General features: G+C 32.4%; 2 protein-coding genes across 2 annotated transcripts; one reads left to right on the top strand and one right to left on the bottom strand.

Moving 5' to 3' along the window:
* Positions 1-271: 271 nt before the first annotated feature.
* LOC110997596 (probable citrate synthase 2, mitochondrial) lies at positions 272-15059 on the bottom strand. Its single transcript, XM_022265834.2, has 9 exons — positions 14904-15059; positions 8978-9139; positions 8581-8810; positions 7686-7842; positions 6961-7160; positions 3141-3273; positions 2153-2298; positions 1608-1770; positions 272-1331 (listed from the first exon to the last, which is right to left on the bottom strand). Exons 1-9 carry the CDS (start codon positions 14946-14948, stop codon positions 1170-1172), a joined length of 1398 nt encoding a protein of 465 aa, XP_022121526.1. The 5' UTR covers positions 14949-15059; the 3' UTR covers positions 272-1169.
* A 1137-nt stretch (positions 15060-16196) lies between these two features.
* LOC110997569 (putative serine protease F56F10.1) lies at positions 16197-22714 on the top strand. The gene is made up of 9 exons (XM_022265803.2): positions 16197-16946; positions 17272-17456; positions 17753-17988; positions 18392-18527; positions 19477-19624; positions 20093-20258; positions 20335-20467; positions 21313-21482; positions 21836-22714. The coding sequence occupies exons 1-9, from the start codon at positions 16740-16742 to the stop codon at positions 21946-21948; spliced, it is 1494 nt and encodes a 497-aa protein (XP_022121495.2). The 5' UTR covers positions 16197-16739; the 3' UTR covers positions 21949-22714.
* Positions 22715-23238: the final 524 nt, after the last annotated feature.

The following is a 23238-nucleotide window of genomic DNA, read 5'->3' as shown; positions in this document are numbered from 1 at the left end:
GTATCTTTTAAAGGACTTATGGATTTAAAACTATTTCACCGTTAATGGAACTTTTTTTTATAGAACAGGGGGCAAACGGGCAGGAGGCTTACCTGATGTTAAGTGATACCGCCGTCCATGGACACTCAATGCCAAAGGGCTCGCGAGTGCATTGCCGGCCTTTTAAGAATTTTTACTTATCTTTTTGTAGGTTTTAAACCCAATTTGGCATAATGTTTTAATGTGCATTATTAAATTGGTTAGACTTAAAAATAAATAAAAAACAACGATATTGAATATTTTTTCCTTTAATTATTGTATTGTCAACTTGAATTAATCTTAGTTCATAACTGCTGCCCACTTTCCATCTACAGTGAACTATTTCTAAATCCATTACAATGACATGACCCAAAACTCATTTGTGAAATGAATAATAAATAATACAATACTTTGGTAACTTGAAAATAAATTAGACTACAAGTATCAATGTCAAAAATAAATAGTAAAAGATGTTATATATGTATGGAAATAAACAAATGTCATTTTAAAGTAAGTTTAACTCTAAGTACAATGAAAATTAAAAATACTGAATATGCGATTGTGATTCATTCAAAAATGTCCAAGATCATATTACATATTTTAGGCTGTTTAGTTTAAAATAAGAAAATAATATAAAGAAAAATGAAACCATTAGAAAGGAAAAAAGTCAAACATAGACAAAAAAAATTTACTATAAATTTATTTACAAATATGAATAAGAACATGGACATGATTCAACAATATATAGCATACAGTTGGCTAATGATCTATTCTAAGCCCATATAACACCACACTGTTGGTTTGACCACTCAAAAAAATCTAAATAATAAATCACAGACATAAGTACACAAAAACAATAAGAATTTCGCGTTTACTCTTAAGTCTAGAAAAACAAAATAGAAATTATAAGTGTGGTGCACTTTAGTGACATAATGATCTTTTGTTAATTGCAACCCCATGATGTACATAAATTTCACAAATATATAAAGCCCTTATTTATTGTTGATAATATTTGTACAATGTTTACTAAATTGGCAGTTAAATTGAACTATAAACGTGCCTTCTACAGTCTTGGAATAAATATGAATGAATAAGTACTGTAATGGGGCTATGGATATGAATTGGGGTGTTGGCTAGACTTGATATTGAACTTATTTTCCGAGTTGTTTGATGAGGGCGTCAGTGCTGAAAGATTTTGGTCTTTCGATAGGGAAGCCAAGGGCGCGAGACCAGACAAGTTGTGCAAGCACACCCAATGCACGGGAGACACCGAACATAACAGTGTAATAGTTCATCTCCTTCAAACCGTAATACTGAAATTGAAAATTTGGTTATTATCTTTGAGCTTTGAAGTCAAAAATGCTCAGTTGTAAGTCGCAAGGTTTCTGTATTAGAGATTCTTGACTTACTATACTTACCCGTTAGTCAAATCACATACATCTTTGACAGACAGAAGTAATACTTAGTCTCGACAACTTTAACTTAATGCATTAAGATTTAAGATTCATTCTAAAGTAAGTAATCTTAATATATTTTCAATATGAGATTAAGATATTTCTTAAATTGCATTATAATTAGTTATAAATTACCTGTAGCAATACACCGGAGTGTGAGTCAACATTGGGCCATGGGTTCTTGACCTTGCCGAGCTCAGTTAGGATTGGTGGGACGACTTTGTAAACAGCAGCCACCAATTTGAACAATGGGTCGTTGGGCAAGTGCTTGAGGGCGAATTCACGTTGGCATGTGTATCTGTAAATATAGAATTTATATTGTTTAAGCAATAAACTTAAGATCTTTTCTTTTTTATTTCCCATGATTTTAGTACACTAAAACTAAAACACTAGTCTCTATTTCATAACTCATACTATGGTTGACTGAAACGATCGCAATTTCATAAGGGCAAACGCAGATTTTTCATACTCATAAGCATGGAAGTGCTCCAAGACCCAGATCCTAACATAGCTACTAATAAAATGTTCAAACAAATATCAAAAATGCCAGTCTTTTTTTGGTCTTCCTGCCAGAGATTTCGAACCAGAGACATCATGGATACAGATGAACGAGCTAGCCACGAGACAACAATGATAATCATTTAACGATTGTTAATATGATGTTTCATAATATATTTTACCTAGGGTCAGTCTTTCTGAGTACAGCGTGTCCATATCCAGGAACAACTTGACCAGACTTCAGGGTCTTCCAGATGAATTCTTTCAGGCTCTCTTCTGTGAAGTTGTCACCAACTTGCTTACGGAGCTTCTCCAGCCAGATTAATACCTGTGAAATTAAAGTGTCAAAGTCAAAATTAATTACACATAGAATCAAGTTCATCTGTTGCTATATACTTAAATATTATGTAGCTAAGGCCTTATGCTATATATACCGTGGTGTAGCATTGTAAGTGTGAAAGTGAGGGTATCGTCTATTTAACGGGCAGCAGACGATTCGTAATATTCATACTTTATTATCATTCATGTTAGTGTTATGCAAGACACTTTGAAGTTTAAGCATTTTAAATTTTAAAATTACATAAACCCTCTCATTGCATGGTAAAATAAAGTATTATGAATTTTAGGATTTGGTCTTATTCATCATAGATAGATAATGGACTAAATCAGGACATATACATTTCTAAATCTAACATAATAAAAAATAGCACTTCTTTAACTAGTCTTTCGTCTCTTTCTGACAATGTTTATGCTGTGATGAAAAGATGCTTACTTTAGTTAAAGCAAACTAATTTATTTTGTATGACATTTGGTTATAATATGTGATTTGGTCTTCACGTAATTTCCATTAGTTTCGTAATTATTCCCTGAATTCGTTGTCGATGTATTTTATTATGAAACAAATTTTGATTATTTGTACGCAAAATAGAAAGTTTATTATGAGTACAAAGGTTTTTGGTATTAAATTGTCATCAATATAAGCTTATTTCTTGTAAAGTTCATCTACTACACGCACAAATCAACTTGGCACCTGATTTAGCGATAATGATACTTGGCGAGGTGCCTAGTTAACTTCTGTGTGTAGTAGTTTCCTTTTTCAAAATGGCGGCTTGAGAAATAGTTCTGCGTGAATTTCGCTCCGCGGTATTACTATCAATATGATATCCATACCTCCTGGTTGGCGAGACCGTGGAGTGGTCCAGCCAGACCATTAAGTCCAGCAGCGAATGACAGGTAAGGGTCGCTGAGAGCTGATCCGACCAAGTGAGTTGTGTGCGCGGAAACATTTCCACCCTCGTGGTCACTGTAAACAATTGAAATTCCAGAATGTTATTAAATATAATATGAACTCCTATACACAATATGTACACATATATACTAAAATTTAAATAAAGTACTTTAAAGCAGTTCTATCGCTGTGAAGTGCCAATTGTTCGATAATACTTTACTGGTACAAGAATAATTAGTGTATCAAATGAATCACTAATGAAGCGTCGAATTAAATTGTTGATTTCAAGGACGAGTATTTCTTACGTTTTATTAAAACAAGAATGTAAGCATACGCAATATACCAGACATAATTTTTAACACCACCTGGAGGTGAAATAAATACTGGAGAAAAAAAAAATTTTTAGTTCCAACACTTATTTGAAACAATTCGTACTTTCTGATCTTGATATGGATCGTATTGAAGCAGTTAGATTCTCAGCAAAAAAATTAAATCCACTACTTATTTATTCACCTGTTGGTAGTGTTATTTCATGTATTTGTGAATTCAATTTCGCTGAGCAGTAACGGATAAAAAAATTCGCAACCAATTTTAATATTCTTAAATAGTCCTACAGAGACGTCTATTAAGATTTGTTCAACTCAAGTACTACAATTAGTAACTGAGATACGTTCTTTATATATTAATAGTTAATGGAAAACTCTGAATTCAGAGAGAAACATATCTACTCTCGAAGTACACGTATATTACGAGTAGAGTATATACATTGAGAGTACATTACGCAATGCACATGTTGCCAAGTGGTACTCACACAAGTGTTATTTCAAGTGCCAAATTGGTACAATGACATTCGCAACTCTTTAAATACATAAAGTGACGAGGCTATTTATTGATGAAGAGATTTCAAACTCGTAGTTCCATTTTTATTTGACGTGCTCTTTTTTGTTCTTTGTACAACGAATATCAAAATCAGTTTTATATTCATGAGAAGCCAGTCTTTATAAGTTTCAGACATCCCAATGCCTTAAACATATAAAAATTCTTTACCAATCAGATTTTTTTCCTAATTGACATTTGTGAGAAGTATTGTTAGATTGCATAGATTATAATCTAATCACGATAACAGTATTGTCTCCAACTTCGATTTTATTCCCTTTGAAGTAAAGACTCTTGGGCCATGAGGTTCAGGTGCTCATGCGCTACATAATATAGTTTGCGCTTGGTAGTAGTATCGCTGACCCTATAGCTGGTGCATTTCTCGCTCAACGGATAAGTATCGCAATACAGCGAGGGAATGCTGCCAACGTTAAAGGTACGCTGCCACAGGGAATAAACTATTTCAATTTATTTTCATTTTCTTTTAAGTAATTCGATAATTAAAATATCGAATTACTGAAATATATATGTATTGGTCCAGGAAAATTAACGCCATATTGATACAAATCGTGACATATTTGTTATCTAACTTTGGAGGTAGTCTATCTCAAAAATTCAAGGTGACATTGATAAGACGAATTGCGATAACATTACAAAGTCCATAGGTACTTCAAGATTCGGATATAATGACATATAGAAATTTTAAATATGAAACAGTATTTGTTTCTCTAAAATCATATTAGAGATGTATTAGCCACCATCCGTGTTCTGAACCCAGTTTTATTTACTCAAAGAAATCCTCTTGTAAATTGAACACAAAATAACTGATCTCATAATACAAGTCGTGTTAAGCTTCCATTTCATGTCAAATTTTTATATACAACGATAACAGTATCATTAGTATTTTAGTATATATGAGTGTCGTAGGGTTTCAACAAAACATAAACATTTGTGGACGCAAATGGTATGATTAATCAAGGTAACAGACACAATAACGTATTCCCCATACGAGACAGCTACAAATCTTGTTTAGTCGAACACACATATAACTATATATTGTCATCATTTGCAAGGCCATTCAATCGCTGTGCTAGAAATTAGTACATTATCACAAATTGGTATGTAATCGCTTGTTAAGTGTACATGCGATAAAGTATGAAACATGCATAACTTTCAAACCTATCAGAGTCGTCCATTAGCTATAATTTCGCTCAATTTTAGTAAGTTAGTTACATATTATAGAAAGCATAGTCCAGTGTTTGTTTAACCTAATCTAGGCCTCAGGCATAAGCATAACGCTCCAACTAGACAAATATATAAAAGTGATAACCAGAAATATATTTAACGCAAAGCTAGATTCATACATTGATCTTATAAATTTAATTTCAATAAACTTTACCTCGAAATATTTGTACATATCAAATCTGAACTTATTATAAAGTTTGTAAGTTTAATACACCTTGAATAAAGATTCTTGAGCCGTGGGATTCAAAATAGTAGTATCTGCTAAACTGCAACTTTTTTAAATTTTAAATTTATAATTATTTTTAAATATATGTATTTATTTTGTAAACAATTTGAAAGGATCGTGTTCCTTTAAGAGTCAACGGGTTTAGCGATCCATAGTCACATTTTTGTTAGAAATTGTTAGAACAGTCGTAATTATATATCACCATGCCTCCTGCTGATAGAGGACAAATCTTTGTATTTAATTTATTTTATTATTCTTTATTACTTAAGATGGAACATGGTGTAATGGTTGCAGGTTCTTACGAAAGTTGTGTAAAAGAAAAAAACTTGTTGATTGAAAAGAGTGGCGGAGAGTTTATTGCCAGTTTAAATTAAATGTATATTTTCTTTTTTTGAAGCGTTCATAAGTGTTATGTTACCTACATGAAGAAATATTTTTTTATTGCTAATAAGCAATATAAAACATAATCATAGCTCATTTTAAAGCAAAACAGCTTAAGTAATTGTAATACGAGCACAAAAATGTTTATTGCGCAACCGGAACTCACTAAAATGTAGTAAACAATTAAATATGAAGCGTTGACGTCACAAGTTATTTCCAGTTATTAAGATATTGATTCGCAATTGACAAAGAACGTTCGAGATGCACAATTGTCTAACTAATCTAATTAATGATAGTGAGAACATATAAATATTTAGGTACGGATTCAAAAACACGCGAAAACCCATAAAAATTGTTTTTTATTGGTGCTTTCCTTGCTCAACGAATAAGTATCTCAATATAGCGAGGAACTGCCAACGATAAACATACACTGCCACACGGACAATATTTGTTTAATTTTATTATAATTACTATGTAGGATATTATTAGTTATATTAATATTTCATTGTTAACCATACATTTCATTGTATACGCCCATTATCAAGTTTATTATCATGTATTTGGACAGCGCACAAAATAGTATGATAAAATTTGTATAGATGTTAGACGAAGGAAGTTAAAAAATTAACACTTGAATCAAAAACACAATAAATTCGCACACAAGACAAATTCGCTAAGCTGTTTTTGGGTATATTATAAAATTATATATATAATTATATAAATAAATTATATAAATAATTATTATTCATTCAATTTCAATTAGCACTTCACGACTTAATAAAACTTGTATTTATATATGAACACAATTTGACATTTACAAAACTAATTTCGTAGTAATATTTTGTATTGCGATAAATACCGAATACCGATATAGTTAATTGGAAAAAAAAAGAAAAAACAGACGGATAGAAAAATCGAGGATGAGAGCGAGACTCACTCCGTCGGAAAATGAGTACTAAAAACATGATATGGACTAAACATAATCCTAATTATGTAGTAGTGGAATAAACCTATTTTCATTTTATTAATTTTACCTGTGAATGGTGAGGTAGAGACGCATTAGTTCTGTGAACTGTGGGTCGTCGAAGCCAAGCATGGTGCAGTAGTTAGCCGACCAATCCTTGTTCTCGTCAATGGCACCGATTCCCTTTCCATCGCGGTAAACATTGCGGTAGATGGTTGCGGCAATCACCGGCAATTTGGCGATCAAGTTCATTGCGTCTTCGTAAACATACTGAAAATTTATTTAATACAAACATCTATATATGATTATTTAATACAAAAATATCTAAAGTATAAAGTTTAGTAGTGTTCGATTCACAACAATTATAGTTTAGTACCTAATATAAAAATTGTAGGTAAAAAAAATATTATCTAAAATTTTCATCTCCTTGTATTTAATCGCGATATCTCTGTAATTTTCTGGAGTTTAATCAAGATAAGATATAATTTGAATATATCTTCGAAGAACACAATCTAGTAACAAAAAAATATCTTATGTTTCTATTTACAGAGCAAACGGATTGCGTGCGAATCTAAAGGCCGTAGGTTCGAAGTCCAGTTGTGCACCAATGGACTTTTACGTGCACATTTCACTTCGTACGATAAAGAAAAACATGAGTAAACCGGCATGCCTTAGACCAAAATTGTCATCACCCTTTGTGCTCAGAAACTTGATCACCTATTTGTCTTGTTAGGAAAAACCAATAAACACGGAACAGGTATAAAAATTTGCACTATTTTTTATTTATTTACTTACCTCCCAGTATTTGGACTTATGTACGCCCTCTGAGTAGGCTTGAGCGAACTTAGACTCGCTGTTAAGAGCGGTTACAGCAGCCGAAAATTGGGACATTGGGTGCAATTTGGTTGGCATATTGTTCAGCATCGTCACGACGTGGGCTGGTAATTCCGCCCTGAAAAGAAAATGTATTTAGATTTTGCTGACGACAATACGGCAGATAATGGTTTGTTAATATGCCTTTTATTATTATATTATATTGTAATATAATGTATTGTGAACTTATTTGTATGAAAATCTCGTACTTAATTTCCACATTGCGTGATCAATAGATTTCTTTTTTTATGTTACAGGTGGCAGACGGGTAGGAGCCTCATCTGATGCTAAGTGACACCGCCGCCCAAGGACACTCGCACTGCATAAAGCTAGTTAATGTCTTTTTGTGCTTTTCCTTATTTCCTAATACATATTTATTAATTTCTCCAGAAATAACCTCCGAGTAGGGAAAGGTCACAGTGATGGTGACTACAATTGCGTCTTAAACAAAACTTAAACTTCATTCAATTTCAAAAGATCTCAGTCATAATGAAAAAACTAAAAGACGTAAATATTTGGAAAAAATATAAAATAAATTAATAATTAATATAATATAATAAAAAATATAAAATAATTAAAAATTATTAATTAATAAATAAATAAATAATTTTTAAACATAAATGCGAATTATTTTACATATTAAGCCGCTAATAATAAAATATAAACTTAACGCACGAAAGACCTAGAACATGACTAGAAATAACCTTTATAACAAAACTATATTGTTTTTGTATAAAGTTCAATACGTCATAATTATTCGATTTTAATAAGGTTTGATTATTACAGGTAAAATATGCTACATAAGAAAGAGATTTACCTTTGAGCCCATTCCTTGGAAATCGCTGCAACTTGGGCTTCGGTGGGAACTTCCCCAGTGACAAGGAGCCAGAAAAGACCTTCGGGCAATGGCTCGTCGCCACCCTTGGCTTTCGGCAGTTGCTTTTGACACTCGGGGATGGAGAGACCACGGAATCTGATACCTTCATCAGCGTCAAGCACTGATGTTTCGCAGATCAAACCCTTGATTCCGCGCATACCACCGTACATCTGCAATGTGTATTGTATTGTAATACTCATCGTCCTCAAAATTATACCCTGTTATAAAGAGAGGCGCTGGAAGGAATCCACTGAAAGTGGATAGTCTACTCCTTACCAGGATACGCTTTACGCCACTTAAATAAACCAAGATCTGATGATGAACCGTTGCAGCTTACCATGTCAACGGTGACGTCTCCCATTTTGGTGGCGCCATGTTTCTTGCGGAGCTCGCGGATCTTCTCCTGTTCTTTCGGAATCTTTTCCTGTAGCACGCTCTTAAGGTTTGTGTTCTCCGCACTCAAGTTGCGGAGCAGAATTGATGCCGTTGGGCATATTTTCTGTAACAATTTTAATATAAATGTGAGCAATTTTTTCATGTGTAATATTTAACGAAATGTGTAAAATATGATCAATGACTATTTAACTAACTAATCTTAGCGACTAATTTTAGTCTAGAATGTGTGGAATTAGTAACATTACGACAGCCATAAAAGCCGTCACAGTTGGTGAGTTACAACTCTCCGTATCAACGGTTGAGAGAGAGAGATATATATATAACATCACATTTCAAACAATGACAGATGTATAACTTAACAGAAGGTAACTGAAACCCTGTCTATGATTACTTCAAGGTCAAATCAAAAACTCGAAATAATTGTGTTATCTTATTAGATGGCTTAAGTGAGAGGAAAATTCAATTACTTCAAACTTGTAGGTTTCAATGTGACCTTAATTATAACAAGGTTACATCAAAATAAGGATAAATTCATTAAGGATAACGTCTTATTATATTTGTAAGGGCATTTACTATAAACAAAATAAATGCTTCAATATGAATTCCACTAAGAAACGCTTCTAGCCGGAAGTCATACATACATAGCAAGTTACCATTTATTTTTCAGTATTACCTTTACCATTACTGGATTTAATTATTTACTAAGTATTTTAAATAGTCTTAAACCGGAAAGGGAGTTTACGATTCAACGCGTAAGATTTTCAGATTATAATATATTTGTCTATTTATAAAAAAGTAGCTAAGTAGCTAAGCTGGAAACAGATCACTTTTGGGTCTAAGATATACCATTTCCCTCTAGACGAACATTCTGTTAATAGCTCACATAAAGAAAAATACACACACACAGCCAGACTTCGACATTACGAACTCTTAAGAATCGCGCTTATACAGGCCAATTTCTTTACAAAAATTCGCTATTATTTAAGACATTACACGCCAGAGAATCAATAATGAGCCAATGTATCTATTTGTTCATTAAATTAGATTCGTGAACTATGAAGTTGATCATAGTTCCATTATATTCGTTCTTAATTAGTCTATCAATGTTGTTCCACAATTCAATCAATACGTCGGGTCAAATGCAGTTTACCAATTGACATTGGATACAATGACTTAACTTGACGCTTCTATAAACCGTTTTGATTGATTGGTATGATCACCGCTTCCGTTCCTTCTGTACAGACTGAATATATTGGCAATTTAAACCAGATTGACGATTCAATTCTTGTTAAGACGGTTTAATAAACAGTTTCACTTGAACACAAAGCCGGATAAAGCTTTTTATATCAGTTGAGTTAAACAAACAAACAAAAATATCTTTATTCATATAGATAAAGTACACTTATGAACGTCAAAAAAAATGAAGTTAATTGTGAATTTACATTTACTGCCAATTCTCAAATCAAGGGCCTGCCTCTCTTCTCTCTCTCTTCGCCTCCCACTCTTCCGAAAACTACCCTACTAGGATCTTCACATCACTTTATAAACTAATTAAGTAAATTAAATTTTTATAATTTAATTTACTTAAACAGAGGTATTCAATACAAATAATATACACTACATACGATGCAGTCATTTCATAAAATCTATATATGTACCCATATTCCTCATTGCAAATAAAAAAAAATACAAGTCGCGATAATTTTTCCGAGAGGCGTGGTGTCTCTAAATTTTTAATAATAAAGGTAAAGTACATATATGCAGTTATGTCACTACCGAGAAATAACGATTTTTTTTTGGCTTTAATTTGTGCCAACTGGGCACAAGGAACTTCGCCAGTGTCGGAAATAACGATTAAAACAGGACAAATGATGAACAAGGTCTTCTTAACAAAAGAACCATCTAAAATGTTTATCACCTGCTCGTTGCATATGAAATGAACTGAGTTCAATACTCGCATACATTAACATAATGTTAAATATATTAATCTATTGTCAGATCAGTTTGTAAGGTTACGTTGTACACAGGTACAAAATAATTTGTAGCAACGAAGCCGAATTCGTCAAACATTAACCATTTTACTTTAAATAATATTTTTTTATACAAAGGAGACTTCGGCTTTATAAGCCAATACGGGTAAACTACCTGAGCTTTCCTGTTTGACAGTTATAACGAATTTAAAGCAAATTTGAAAAGCTACCCAAAACAGTCTTCAAGCAATAAACTTCTTACAGTCAAAATCTGTTATAACAACGTCGAAAGGACTACTCATTTGGTTGTAAAAACCGATAGTCGTAATAGCAGATGACGTTGTTATTAAGTGCCTAATAATTTTACCCGCCGGGTCCTTTGATTTTGTTCAACCGGTATGTTCGTAAACGGTTTTGACTGTATTACTTAATTAACCACTCCGCTGGTTGGTTCTACAATGTATTCTATGGATCTATGGCAAATATGTATAAAATATAATACGCATGTTTACTGCGTGACTGGTACGTCAGCCTGTCAACGAAATAAGGCACTAAAATACTGGCAGTGAACAACCTTGAAAAGTTACGCAATATTTAAATACGAATAATACGTTATTTTAATTGCTGTTATAAATGTAGTCATACGATATTTAAGTTCCAAATGTATATATTTAGTTAATTATTTGTGTACTAATAAAATGTTTAATTCTCATTTTCGAGTGGCTTCCGCGATTATAGAATTAACTTTAGAATTTATTACAAACTCCCCTTGACATGAGAGTCAAATTATGTGAACGATGATGTAAAACATCTGAGATGTTCCTCAGACTTCCTGGATATCGGATAATCCTAATCATTATTTAAGTTATCCTTGATGAGCACGGGTAATTTTCACGGCTTCTTAAAATATGGCGCAACTCCAGGATATCATTTATTTAAGTGTCAGATAAAATAAACGTGTCTTGTGTGCGCATTCCTGTTAATGAGTTATTCACGGCTGAATAGAGCGCTATAATGTCAAAAAATAACAGAACTATTTTATCAAACATTCGTTACTTACTGTTTTTACTAAAAGTCAAAAACAATAGAACCTTTGTTATAAGATTTATTTAGAGTAATATCAGAGTTGTTATGTTCTATAACTTTAAAATATTACTAGGATTATAGGTATATGCATTTGTAAAATAATTTTGGGTGATGATTGATACGAATGCCAGCTTTATTTACTATCGGCAAAAACAAAATAGTCAAATAATGGAATAAATGTTTCGAGTTGTAAGACAATTGATTACCTATAATACTTAAATGATCTTACTTAGTTTTCAGTTATTTTCCATAGTTTTTCTCAATCTACAAGGCTATTACCTCCGTTCGACGTGACGTAATAAAACGAAGCATTTATTACGTCTTAAATAAATTAAGAAAATTAAATAAAAACTACTAATGATTTAACTGGCACGTTTTAGGAAACTCAAAATTGTCTCCAAATTAAATTATAAGCAGTACAATCAGTTAAAATTAAAATTAACGTTCGATTCTTAATTATCAACGGATTGAATGGACAATCATATTGCTATTTTCGAGTACTGCGAAAAAAAGCATCGAGAGTAATTATCCTGTCTATGAAGATAACGTCAAATACATAAAATATTGAAACAATTAAATCTAATGTCAATACTGAATTTTTTTTATAGAACAGGGGGCAAACTGGCAGGAGGCTCACCTGATGTTAAGTGATACCGCCGCCCATGGACACTCTCAATACCAGAGGGCTCGCGAGTGCGTTGCCGACCTTTTAAGAATTGGTACGCTCTTTTCTTGAAGGACCCTAAGTCGAGTTGGTTCGGAAATACTTCAGTCGGCAGCTGAAATGATTGAGGATTGCTATGTTTGATACATGCAACTGGATTTATTTTAATATATCACGTCCCGTTTGAGCTCATTCTTCAATTGTTTAGTATTTTAACACTGTTGTAATCAAAGGGACATAGAGGACACGCATGTCGTGAACCTTACTTGGATTACGATAATTACGCTTTCATAACGATAAGAAGCACAGAGATATGATTGATACGCCTATTTGATACACAACATGTTAGATAAAGCTGCGCATTTCGATACTGCGAGATATTTACTTTTAAACGGTGAAAACCTTGTAAGAAAAAGGATTCCTACAAAAAATTAATACGTTTATGAATCTATTGTTTTATCTATTATTTTTGGGAGCTTCGACAAGGGTCGGGATAAATGGCATAAAATATGCTTTCGTAATATGGCCCGAAATTGGCCGTAATACAAAAATCAGAACGACTATGAACGATTCGGTCTCAAAGATTCCAAACGAATAGTTTTATTCTAACCTACATTGGCAAAGTAACAATGTTAATTACATAACCGATTTGCACGTGACGCATCAGGAGATAATCACATACGTTATCACATTCTCGCGCCACTCGGACGACATGATTTAAGCAAGGTGAATTGAGACCGACCATAACCTTGACTTTAACTGGCTTCACATGAGATTGATCATTTGTATGAAACATTTCAAGTAGTCCAGACTGAACAAAAACCAATGTAATATGCGAATGTTTGACTATTTCTCTTCAATTTGGTTTACAGAATTTGAATTTGGAAACTAAAACAGAACACAGAAATTAAAATTTGTCATGAATGAAAATCATTAGACATTATCCGTGGCAGTGTGTCATTATTTACCTATACATCTGAATGTTATTATTTGATCTAAGTGAATACTTTAAATTATTGACTTTGATAGTTCTCCTTTAGATTATTTTAATACAGTACAGTATTTACAATTCTCTTAACCTACATAGTAATAATAATAATATCAAATAAACCAAACAAAACTTTTTGTTTGTTAGTTTTGTTCTAATTTTCTATTTATAAATTTGAAATGCCGAAGTTATATGTAAACTGGTTAGAAATTAATTCAATGTTTTGCATGTTTGGAAAATGACAGTTTGCTTTTGAAAATCCCAATTATATGTTGATTGATGGCTGTACATAACTTGTATTTATGATTTCAAACAAACTCTTATTCATATTAGTATAATTACAGTCCAATAACGTAGAATACAAAGGAAAACCTAAGAATTATCTTCAAATAAACATTTTAATATATCTCACAGACGCAGAGAAGAGTTTTGAATGGTGCTTCACACATATATAGAATACATATATTTATTGATGAGTTATTAAAATAGAGTAAGATTAAAGTACAATGTAGGTTAATTGTATGATACCAAGACATGTGTTAAATAAAAGGATATAGAGATATTATTGAATTCAATATTATACAATTAATATATCCTAATTTATGGAAATAATATAAACATTTTATGTTTTACACAGGTGATACATATTATATCAATGTTATATTAAGATTATTATTTAATTCAATTAATGTTATCACATAAAATTTGATTTTTTTAGGATTAAGAACAATTCTGTATGGCGAAGCTTAACCAACGCGAATCGTATAAGTTAGTAAAACAGAAGCGAGCATTAAGTCGTTCTATATAAATATTTAAGTATCCAGGAAAGCATTTTTGAAAAAATAGAAGGTAGGTTATTAATAATATGACGAAATGTTGTTATGCTATTTAAAATTGGAACGTTACGCCCTCAACGCATTTTTGCCCCTTGGGGTTAATGTGCATTTTAATACAGAAACTTTGTCAAGGTATGAAATTCTATATTAAGTACTGCTCATTGATCGAAAAAAAAACACAAGGAGTGCACTTTAAGCCTAAAATAGTTCATATTACATAACACGAAATACGAAAATCTATTCAAAAGGTTATATACATAAGAGAGCGGTAAAAATATATTGTCATTACAACTGCTTAGATATGAAAATATGTATAATCTTACCTGTATTTCAACTAATTTTGAAGTTGTAATCTTGAAAAGAGCCATAATTGAACCCACCAAACGCAAGCCAAGACGCACAGACACCAAGTATTGAATTATACCACGGCTAAGTCTAAAGGCGAATGGTGATGAGGGACTTATGGTCGGTGTTGCCAGTTATTGGTTTTAGAATAATACACTAAACTCAATAACGAAAATCTCAATTTTTTAGAAATTGTGCAAAAACTAATAATGATAGTAATACTTGTGATAAGTTGTGATAAGTTTTCACACAAGTATTACTATCACTATCATTTTGCCAATGGAACGGGGCTTAATCAAAAAATGTGAAAATAGCTGAAAGGGCTTGATCACCCTGTCATTTTTTAAAGACTTTTTCTAGAAGACTAGACGTTAACTTCTTAAAATTTAATACTAATATACTACATGGCAAATAAAGTATAATTCAGGATCTGGAAAATCAAATATATTTTGCGTGATGCATGACCTACCAGAGCAAGTACAATTCATATGAAAATAGGTTTTAATTTTTTTTATGCCAATAGTTTTAACTTTATGTCAGTTTCAAATATAAGGTAGGGAAATTACACACGCTTGAATAAACAAAACATCAAAATGAAACCAAAGGATAAGCTATTTAACAACAAAATATTAACATAAAAATTTGTGAGAATGGTAACGTAGATAAGCGTAAGCTAATTTAATTTATAGCTAGAGTCTTCATAGAGGCTTTTGGTCTAAATTTTTATCCTGAAGCAATATTGATTATTTTCGGTGTTTTTGGTATTAAACAGGAGCTCAAACATACCTACATTTTTCAAATAGAATTCGAGTAAAATCTTAATAAATTGCATGGAATGCCCAAATCGGAAAACGATACATTCAATTTGTTAACACCTGAGATGATAGAATTGACATTTACAAATCTTACATGAAACTATTGTACTGTTCGTTTTACTGTATTCCGTGCGATAACCTAATATCAGTGCAATCTGTAAACAGACTAGTATTAAATTAAAGTTAAATTCCTGATATAACTAAAACGATGAAAATAACTCGAAATAATGAGTAGAATAAATTATTACAAATTGATAACACATAGACAGGAGTATAGTTACTAGTGTTAATATTTTTACCGTACCACTACGATTAGCTTTACGAAAGTGATGATGATAAATTGTGTAGATATCGTGGACTTTTCCATAAATAATAATTGCAGAAGTTTGTCAGATTTTAAAAATTACGTTTCAGAGTAGCCTTTCTAACCTGTGGTCACAGAATATCTGTGGTCACCCCGGGCGTGTAATCTTTAAAAATCCAAATAAAATCTAATTCAATTTATTGTAAATTTTACAAATAAGTTATGACTAAGGTCTATGTTACCAGGTCATAGAATTAAAGAAAAAAGAAATCTTAAAAAAAAAGTAGTAGGTCACCCAGTAATCAGTATATATCCCGCCGCCCCCTGCTTCTTGCCCCCTTGACCCTGGTCACTGGGGCTGGGTCGATAAACCTGCGTATATTGCCTATCGCGCATCGGCCGCATCCCGATTCCCAATCCCATAACGCGTTATTAACAGCTTTGAGCTTTGTTGCAAATGATGTGCACCTAGTTTTGGCAAATGAGAAATTTTTGTGAAATGGTTGAAATTTTTTGGACAATGCCTAGTGATTCATTGAATTGTTTTCCGTAAATGTGCTCAATGATTAAAAACTTTAGAGTATAAAATTGTTAATAGATAAATTTTATATATTACCACCAATCAATTTTCAATACCCAGTTCTTTTTTTGAATCATTACTTTGTCTCTTGGTGGTTTCGTTGTAGATTTTCAAAATGTTGTTCCGTGTTACTTTTTCTTTAATTTTTTTATTGCCAATGTTTTTGAGTGTTAATGGCAGTAAACAGTTCAGATTAGGGCGGTCAAAGGGAGGAAATTTAGGTGCACCGGCTGAATATGCAGATGAAAATCTTCCTCCAGCACAATGGTTTCAACAAAAACTGGACCACTCATCCCCGACAGATCTAAGAGTCTGGAATCAGGTATTTACATGACTTGTTTTCTTTTTTACAAAAATATATAAAGAAATTACCCTTCAATAGCTTAAAACCATAGGGATGTTCAAAATATTGTGTTAATGTATATCTGAGTTTTTTTTACTAAGTTGTTCTCATTTATCTTTATTATTTTATCTTGTGGTACAAGTGGTTGACATATTAACATTGTATATATTCAGTACAGCATTATTAGCTAATTTTATAGTTTGTTCATAAGCATTTGTATTTTGGGGTTGTATTCCCAAACTGCCTAAAATTTTATTTATTTAAAAAATTTTGCTTTAGGTGTTTAAATATCTCTATTTTTCAGAGATACTTTGTAAATGATTCATTCTATAACAACGTAACTGGTCCTATATTTCTTATGGTTGGTGGAGAAGGCCCAGCCAATCCCATGTGGATGGCTAAAGGAGCATGGATTAATTATGCTAGGAAATTTAAAGCTCTCTGCATTATGTTAGAACATCGTTACTATGGAGAGAGCCATCCTACAAAGTAATTACAATTTTTTAACATCATTCCAAAGCTAATTTAGATAGAATGATTTCAATAATCAATTGACTTAATAAAGGAGTACCTTATTTAAATCTCTCTTTTGGCCAAATAACAGTACAATAGTTAATTTAAGATACTTATATGTATAATCACAGATTCCTGGGGTAGTTCACTGTTTTGATATCTGGTGTATAGAATAGTATAGAGACACTAATTGTTGCATGTCAGTACAATTATTGTGTTTCCAGAATACGTTAAATATTTTTTGCACCATCTCTATTCCACTATATTTTTAGGGACTTGAGCACAAAGAACCTTCAATACCTATCATCATACCAAGCTTTGGCTGATATAGCCAACTTTGTGGATGCTATGAATATTAAATATGAGAATAAAAGGCAACTCAAATGGGTGGCATTTGGAGGTTCCTATCCTGGATCCCTTGTTGCTTGGTTAAGAGTTAAATATCCCCATCTTATATTTATGTCTGTGTCATCCAGTGGGCCATTACTAGCCAAATTAGACTTTCAAGGTGAGTTAGGTGCAAGTGTGAATTATTTCTTGTATAATTTTAAAATATCGAACAATTGAATATAGAAAAGGGCTACCACCGACTTCTGCATTAATCACTCAAATTTATTTTATCAGGTCTAATCAGTTAAAATCTGTAGTATGTGTGTTTTTAAATTATTGTTTTGACAATTTACATTTTTGTGAGGTCTTTGCATCACTGCAATTAGGAAATTTAAAGGATAAATAAATTATTGAAATATAAAATATCTTACATATTATACATTCTGTACTTTAACAGATTTGTTTCATTTGGATATTTGGGATTTGTTTCTCAGGGAAACAAATGTTGATAATACTTTGGCTAATTACTAAAGATTGTACAGCTTAAATATTGTAAATTACATACATTCAAATTTTTGTAGAATACTTTGAGGTGGTAGAAAATGCATTAATTGAGAAGACATCAAGCAAGGATTGTACAAACAAAATTAAAGCAGCTCATAAACAAATTGTTGCTTTGATGAATACAACCCCAAATGTTCTCGATGAAGAGTTCAGGTAATTATTTAAATATTCCCAATCTTAACTTGAACAAATTTGATTGTAAAAACCAAATATTTTTAGCTTGCCTCATATCAATCATACCTATATTATAGTCAACAATTGAATTATCGGGGATTATTGATCTGCGCTAGGAGTAGGAGCTAGTCTATAACATGACGTCAATATAAACTGCGCACCGCGAATGCGCTTTCGATTTAAAATCTATAATTACTCGTAGCCGTTGCTATGCCCGGGCGAGGGCTTATATATTTATTTTAGTATGGCATTATAAGTAATACTTTTGAAATTGAGAATCCCTAGTACTTCTTTTACAAAAACGCGAACACCTTAAGTCGGTTGATGCTATTACACTATTAAGATGCTGGGGCTTAACTTATTTTTTCAATACTAATAAAAATGAATCGAAAGTATGTTGCTAAGCTAGAATAGAGCTTTATGGGAAATAGTATAAAGAACGTACTTAGTTTGTTTTTTTTTTGTTTTCCGGATAAGTGAACTGTCTGGGCTAGCAAGCATCGACATTTATGTTTATAGCTACTAATAAGGCAGGCGATGTAAAAAGCCGCATGTTTATAAAATTCGGAGCTAAATAATGAACTGAAATTGTTAGCATAAACAAGTAATAGTGCAGTAATGAAAATATTCGTACAAATTCAGAGTTATCCGTGTAGATATATTTTAGTTTGACACTCAAATGTATTATTTTTTCCTACTTGATAAGAATTGCCTTCACACACTGGCAAGTCGTAACATGCAAAGTTATCGTTGAGCCATTATATTCTTACTCATTCGTAATATAGTGTAAATGTCGACTATAATATTATTTTTAACGCAAATTACATTTCTCGTTAAACCAACACCATCCTTCCGAACTTTACCCACTCGAAATATACAATTGACTTGAATCTATATACGAAGGGAAATGATAAGTAATATTTTTCAGGACTTGTAAACCCCTCGAGAACGCCTCCAGGGATGATATTAGAAACTTTTTCAACGGTATTGCTAATGATTTCGCTGGTCTGGTCCAATACAATGAAGATAATAGAATAACCAGCGACAACACATATAACAATCTCACTATAAATACGGTAAGTTTTATTTCTTTATGGAATGTTGCTTTAATAAAGTATTAGCCTCATAAACCAAGCTGCATTCGCCAGATGTGGACGCACCCTAAGGCAGACATGTCAAATCCTACAGAAAGTCTCTTTCGATCTTGGAGTATTGTACCTTTTTGACATTTCAGTTATAGCCTCGCTTGGAATATATTTGGTTTAGTTTGTTGGCTTCATATAAACTCTATAATATCGTGGTTTTAAGAAAAGATAATATCTTGAAGAAAAATCTTTTAACTGTACTTTAAAACACTGGACTTGATTTCCCCTAAATTACTTAAATCCCCATGTTAATGGTTAGTTTAACAATATATATTTACTTGTATATATGCTAATAAGCCATCCGAAAAATATTAAATCATTTATCTGTTGTAAGTGTTAATATTTTACTTCTTGTTTGAATTTTAATTCGTCGATGGCATACAATATATATATTTTTAGGTTTGTAATATGCTGACTGATTATAAGAATAACACGCCCGCGTACAAAGCCCTGGCTAGCTTCAACTCTATGTTATTGGATAAGAACAACGAGACATGTATGGACTATAGCTATGATAACATGATACAAGAGTTGAGGAATGTCACCTGGAATTCTTCGGAGGGTGGTAAGTTTTCTTGATAGCAGGCAAATGAGCTGATACTTTTTTTATTTAAGAATCATTTTTAATAGAGTATTTTTAGGTCGACAATGGATGTATCAGACATGTACCGAATTTGGCTTCTATCAAACTTCTACTGGTGAAGAATCAATGTTTGGGAACGAATTCTCTTTGGATTTCTTCATACAACAGTGCATCGATATTTTTGGAACTAAGTAAGTATATGGAGACGCTGCGGCAGTGTGGTTCAAGTGCACAGATAATTAAAGATTTGAAGTTTCTGCCTGGTGACTCCAAGCTGGTATTTCCTCGACCAATAAGTATCGCAATACTGCGAGGAAATACTAGCATCAAAGGTTACACTACAAGGACCAAAGTTTTTATATTTTTTTAATTTTCTATGTTTATTCATTAATACTAAGTATATTTGTGTATTTCAAAATTCTAAAATGCATTTTTTTGAGTAAGTTTACTAGTTAAAACCCCGACTGTCATGCATAAAATAAACATTTGTCAAATTACGGCAACGTGGAAGATCGTGATAAAACATATGACTCAAATAACGTAAATTCCAACAAAAGACAGGTCAAACCGATAACCTCCTTTCAAAGTCAAGTAAAGACGTCCTAGCAGGGTGTTGAACTACTACTCTAAATAAATAAATAAATACTCTTTCTGTCAAATTGTGATAATGAAATATAACATTTTATTGGCCTTTTATATATCCGTATTAAATACCGCAAATTTCTTTTTAACTTTTTATAGTATTTGACAGTGTGAAAAGTATATTGTTTAAAAAAATAATCGGTATAGTTTTGGATTTGAAGCGTAATTAATGTAAAATAATTGTTAACCGACAGTGTAAAATAAATATGACCCTTTAAACTAGTCTTGATTTTCATCGGTCAGTGTTTTTTATGAATATTTTTTTAATTGAACACAAATCGCAGATTAATTAAATCATTTGTTTACGTCTCAAGTACATCAATTATAGAACTATAATGAGAAAGGGTATAGTCTTGTGAATTAATCTTTCAACTGATATATGAGAAATTAACAGCTTCAACGAGTCCTTTATAAAAGCGGGGATATCTTGGACCAACATGGACTACGGCGCACTCGCTATCAGGGCAACGCGTGTTATCTTTGTTCATGGTTCCGTGGACCCGTGGCACGCACTGGGCATGCGCACCACTGCCATTAACGAATCGCCGGTCATTTATATTCCAGGTATGTCACGCAACAAACAGATTTTGCGGGGAAAGTTCGCATTTTGTGTAGAAATTATACAACGAATGTTTTTCATAATTTTTCTTTTGGAAATGGAATTTATTAAATCACTTACAATTTCTAAGAATGTTACCTATTCTCATCTATTGGGGTATTTACCTTAGTAATAATTAATTTACAAAGAAGTTTTACTTCTGATATGTGTACTTTGTACGCACGCACTTTTTTTGTAAATTTGGACTTTAAAATCCTTAGAGCACTTATGATGGCCGCATTGAACGAATAACATTTGATTTCACGATTGATTAGTTAGACTAGTCGAAATAATAAAATGCCCAACTTATATATTTTAGGTACCGCTCACTGCGCTGACATGTACCCCGCCCGCGAATCAGACTTGCCCGAGTTGACCCGCGCCCGTGACACCATTGAGAGCCGTCTGGCCCAGTGGTTACAGCTTCCATGACCAGCACACCCCTTCTCTGGTCTAACTGCGCGTCGCATGTCCCGGATTATATCGATTTGTCTCATCCCACACTCCATGCTATTACTCGGATTCTCTATGGCTGACGTTTTGAATAACAGGTTTTTCCGTTATTAAAAGCCGACCAAAAATTAAATGATACTCAATCAAGTAGTTGTAGTAATCTGTGTCCAATGTTAACCAATGTGCTGAAAAGCCGTTAAAATAAGTTAGGTTATAATCAAGAGCCAGTGCCACGGTATTAGGGTTATTTTCTACTAATTTCGGCTTAAATGATTCAGAAATACCTGAACATTCACACATTTGTGTCGCATTAAAACTAGACGTTGGAAGAATCCTAAATGTTTTTTTGCTACCAAAGGTGGCGCTAGTATAGATTTAAAGTTGTGCTCTCTAGCATGTTATGCTCTGTGGCCTGGCCAATTTTAACTCTGAATACTTGTATCAGAAGGTCTCGTCTTTATCTAACATTATAAATGGAAAAGAGAGGGATATAAAGGACCTTCATTATAGAGATAAGCTAAAAAATACTCAGTTGACGATGTTAGATATAAGTAATATATATTCTGGATGTCTCTTCATGTAACTTAAACGAATTTAAACTTGTGTTGGGACTATTATTGTGATACTCTTTGAAATATTTTGTTGTACTTTATAATATGTTTTATATTTGGGATCACTTATGTAACACAAATTGTGAAACTGTTTAAACGGACAAAGTCTTTTGAAAATAAATGTCTATTCTTAATTAGTACTTTTATTTTTTATCCTAAATTAACAATACTGATCAATAATATATACTAGACTGGTAAAATTAAGATCCCTTAAAAATATGTCAAATTCTCAGAACATCTCATCTGTGTCATGAAATAGTAGGTAAGCATCACTTGAAAGACGATAGTATATGTCGGCGCGAAGCGCCTGTAAATAACGAATCCAGATTAATTAAAGCTGTCATTAAATTATTGAAGATAATGACGTCAGTAATACTGGTGTCATAGATTAGTTTGTTGGCATCTGCCATTTAATTTCGACATTAGAGTCTACACTTTAAAGGCTTCTGCTTGGTTCGACCGCTCAATCGAACTGAGGGCCGCACCAATCAGTTCCTGTATTTGTAACAACCAGAATTTGTAATAAACAAGCTTCGTAACATTTCGGGTACTCGTTCCACGACCGAACCTGAATAGACCACAGAGTCAAACAGAGTCATAAGAACGAGTGTCAAAGATTACTTTAATATTTATTGTTATTAAGTCTCTAATATTTAAA

The sequence above is a fragment of the Pieris rapae genome, chromosome Z (genome assembly GCF_905147795.1).
Source record: "Pieris rapae chromosome Z, ilPieRapa1.1, whole genome shotgun sequence".
NCBI lineage: Eukaryota > Metazoa > Arthropoda > Insecta > Lepidoptera > Pieridae > Pieris > Pieris rapae.
This window is presented reverse-complemented; position numbering and strand designations above follow the sequence as displayed.

What these genes read in the sequence shown, in the direction of transcription:
- LOC110997596 (XM_022265834.2), bottom strand. Translation starts at nt 14,948, where the DNA reads ATGGCTCTTTTCAAGATTACAACTTCAAAATTAGTTGAAATACAG. An exon ending in GAGACGTCACCGTTGACATG is followed by an intron (nt 8,811 to 8,977) that starts GTAAGCTGCAAC and finishes TACACATTGCAG; the next exon opens with ATGTACGGTGGTATGCGCGG. An exon ending in CTCAGAAAGACTGACCCTAG is followed by an intron (nt 1,771 to 2,152) that starts GTAAAATATATT and finishes CTATATTTACAG; the next exon opens with ATACACATGCCAACGTGAAT.
- LOC110997569 (XM_022265803.2), top strand. Translation starts at nt 16,740, where the DNA reads ATGTTGTTCCGTGTTACTTTTTCTTTAATTTTTTTATTGCCAATGTTT. An exon ending in GGAGAGAGCCATCCTACAAA is followed by an intron (nt 17,457 to 17,752) that starts GTAATTACAATT and finishes CTATATTTTTAG; the next exon opens with GGACTTGAGCACAAAGAACC. An exon ending in CTGGAATTCTTCGGAGGGTG is followed by an intron (nt 20,259 to 20,334) that starts GTAAGTTTTCTT and finishes GAGTATTTTTAG; the next exon opens with GTCGACAATGGATGTATCAG.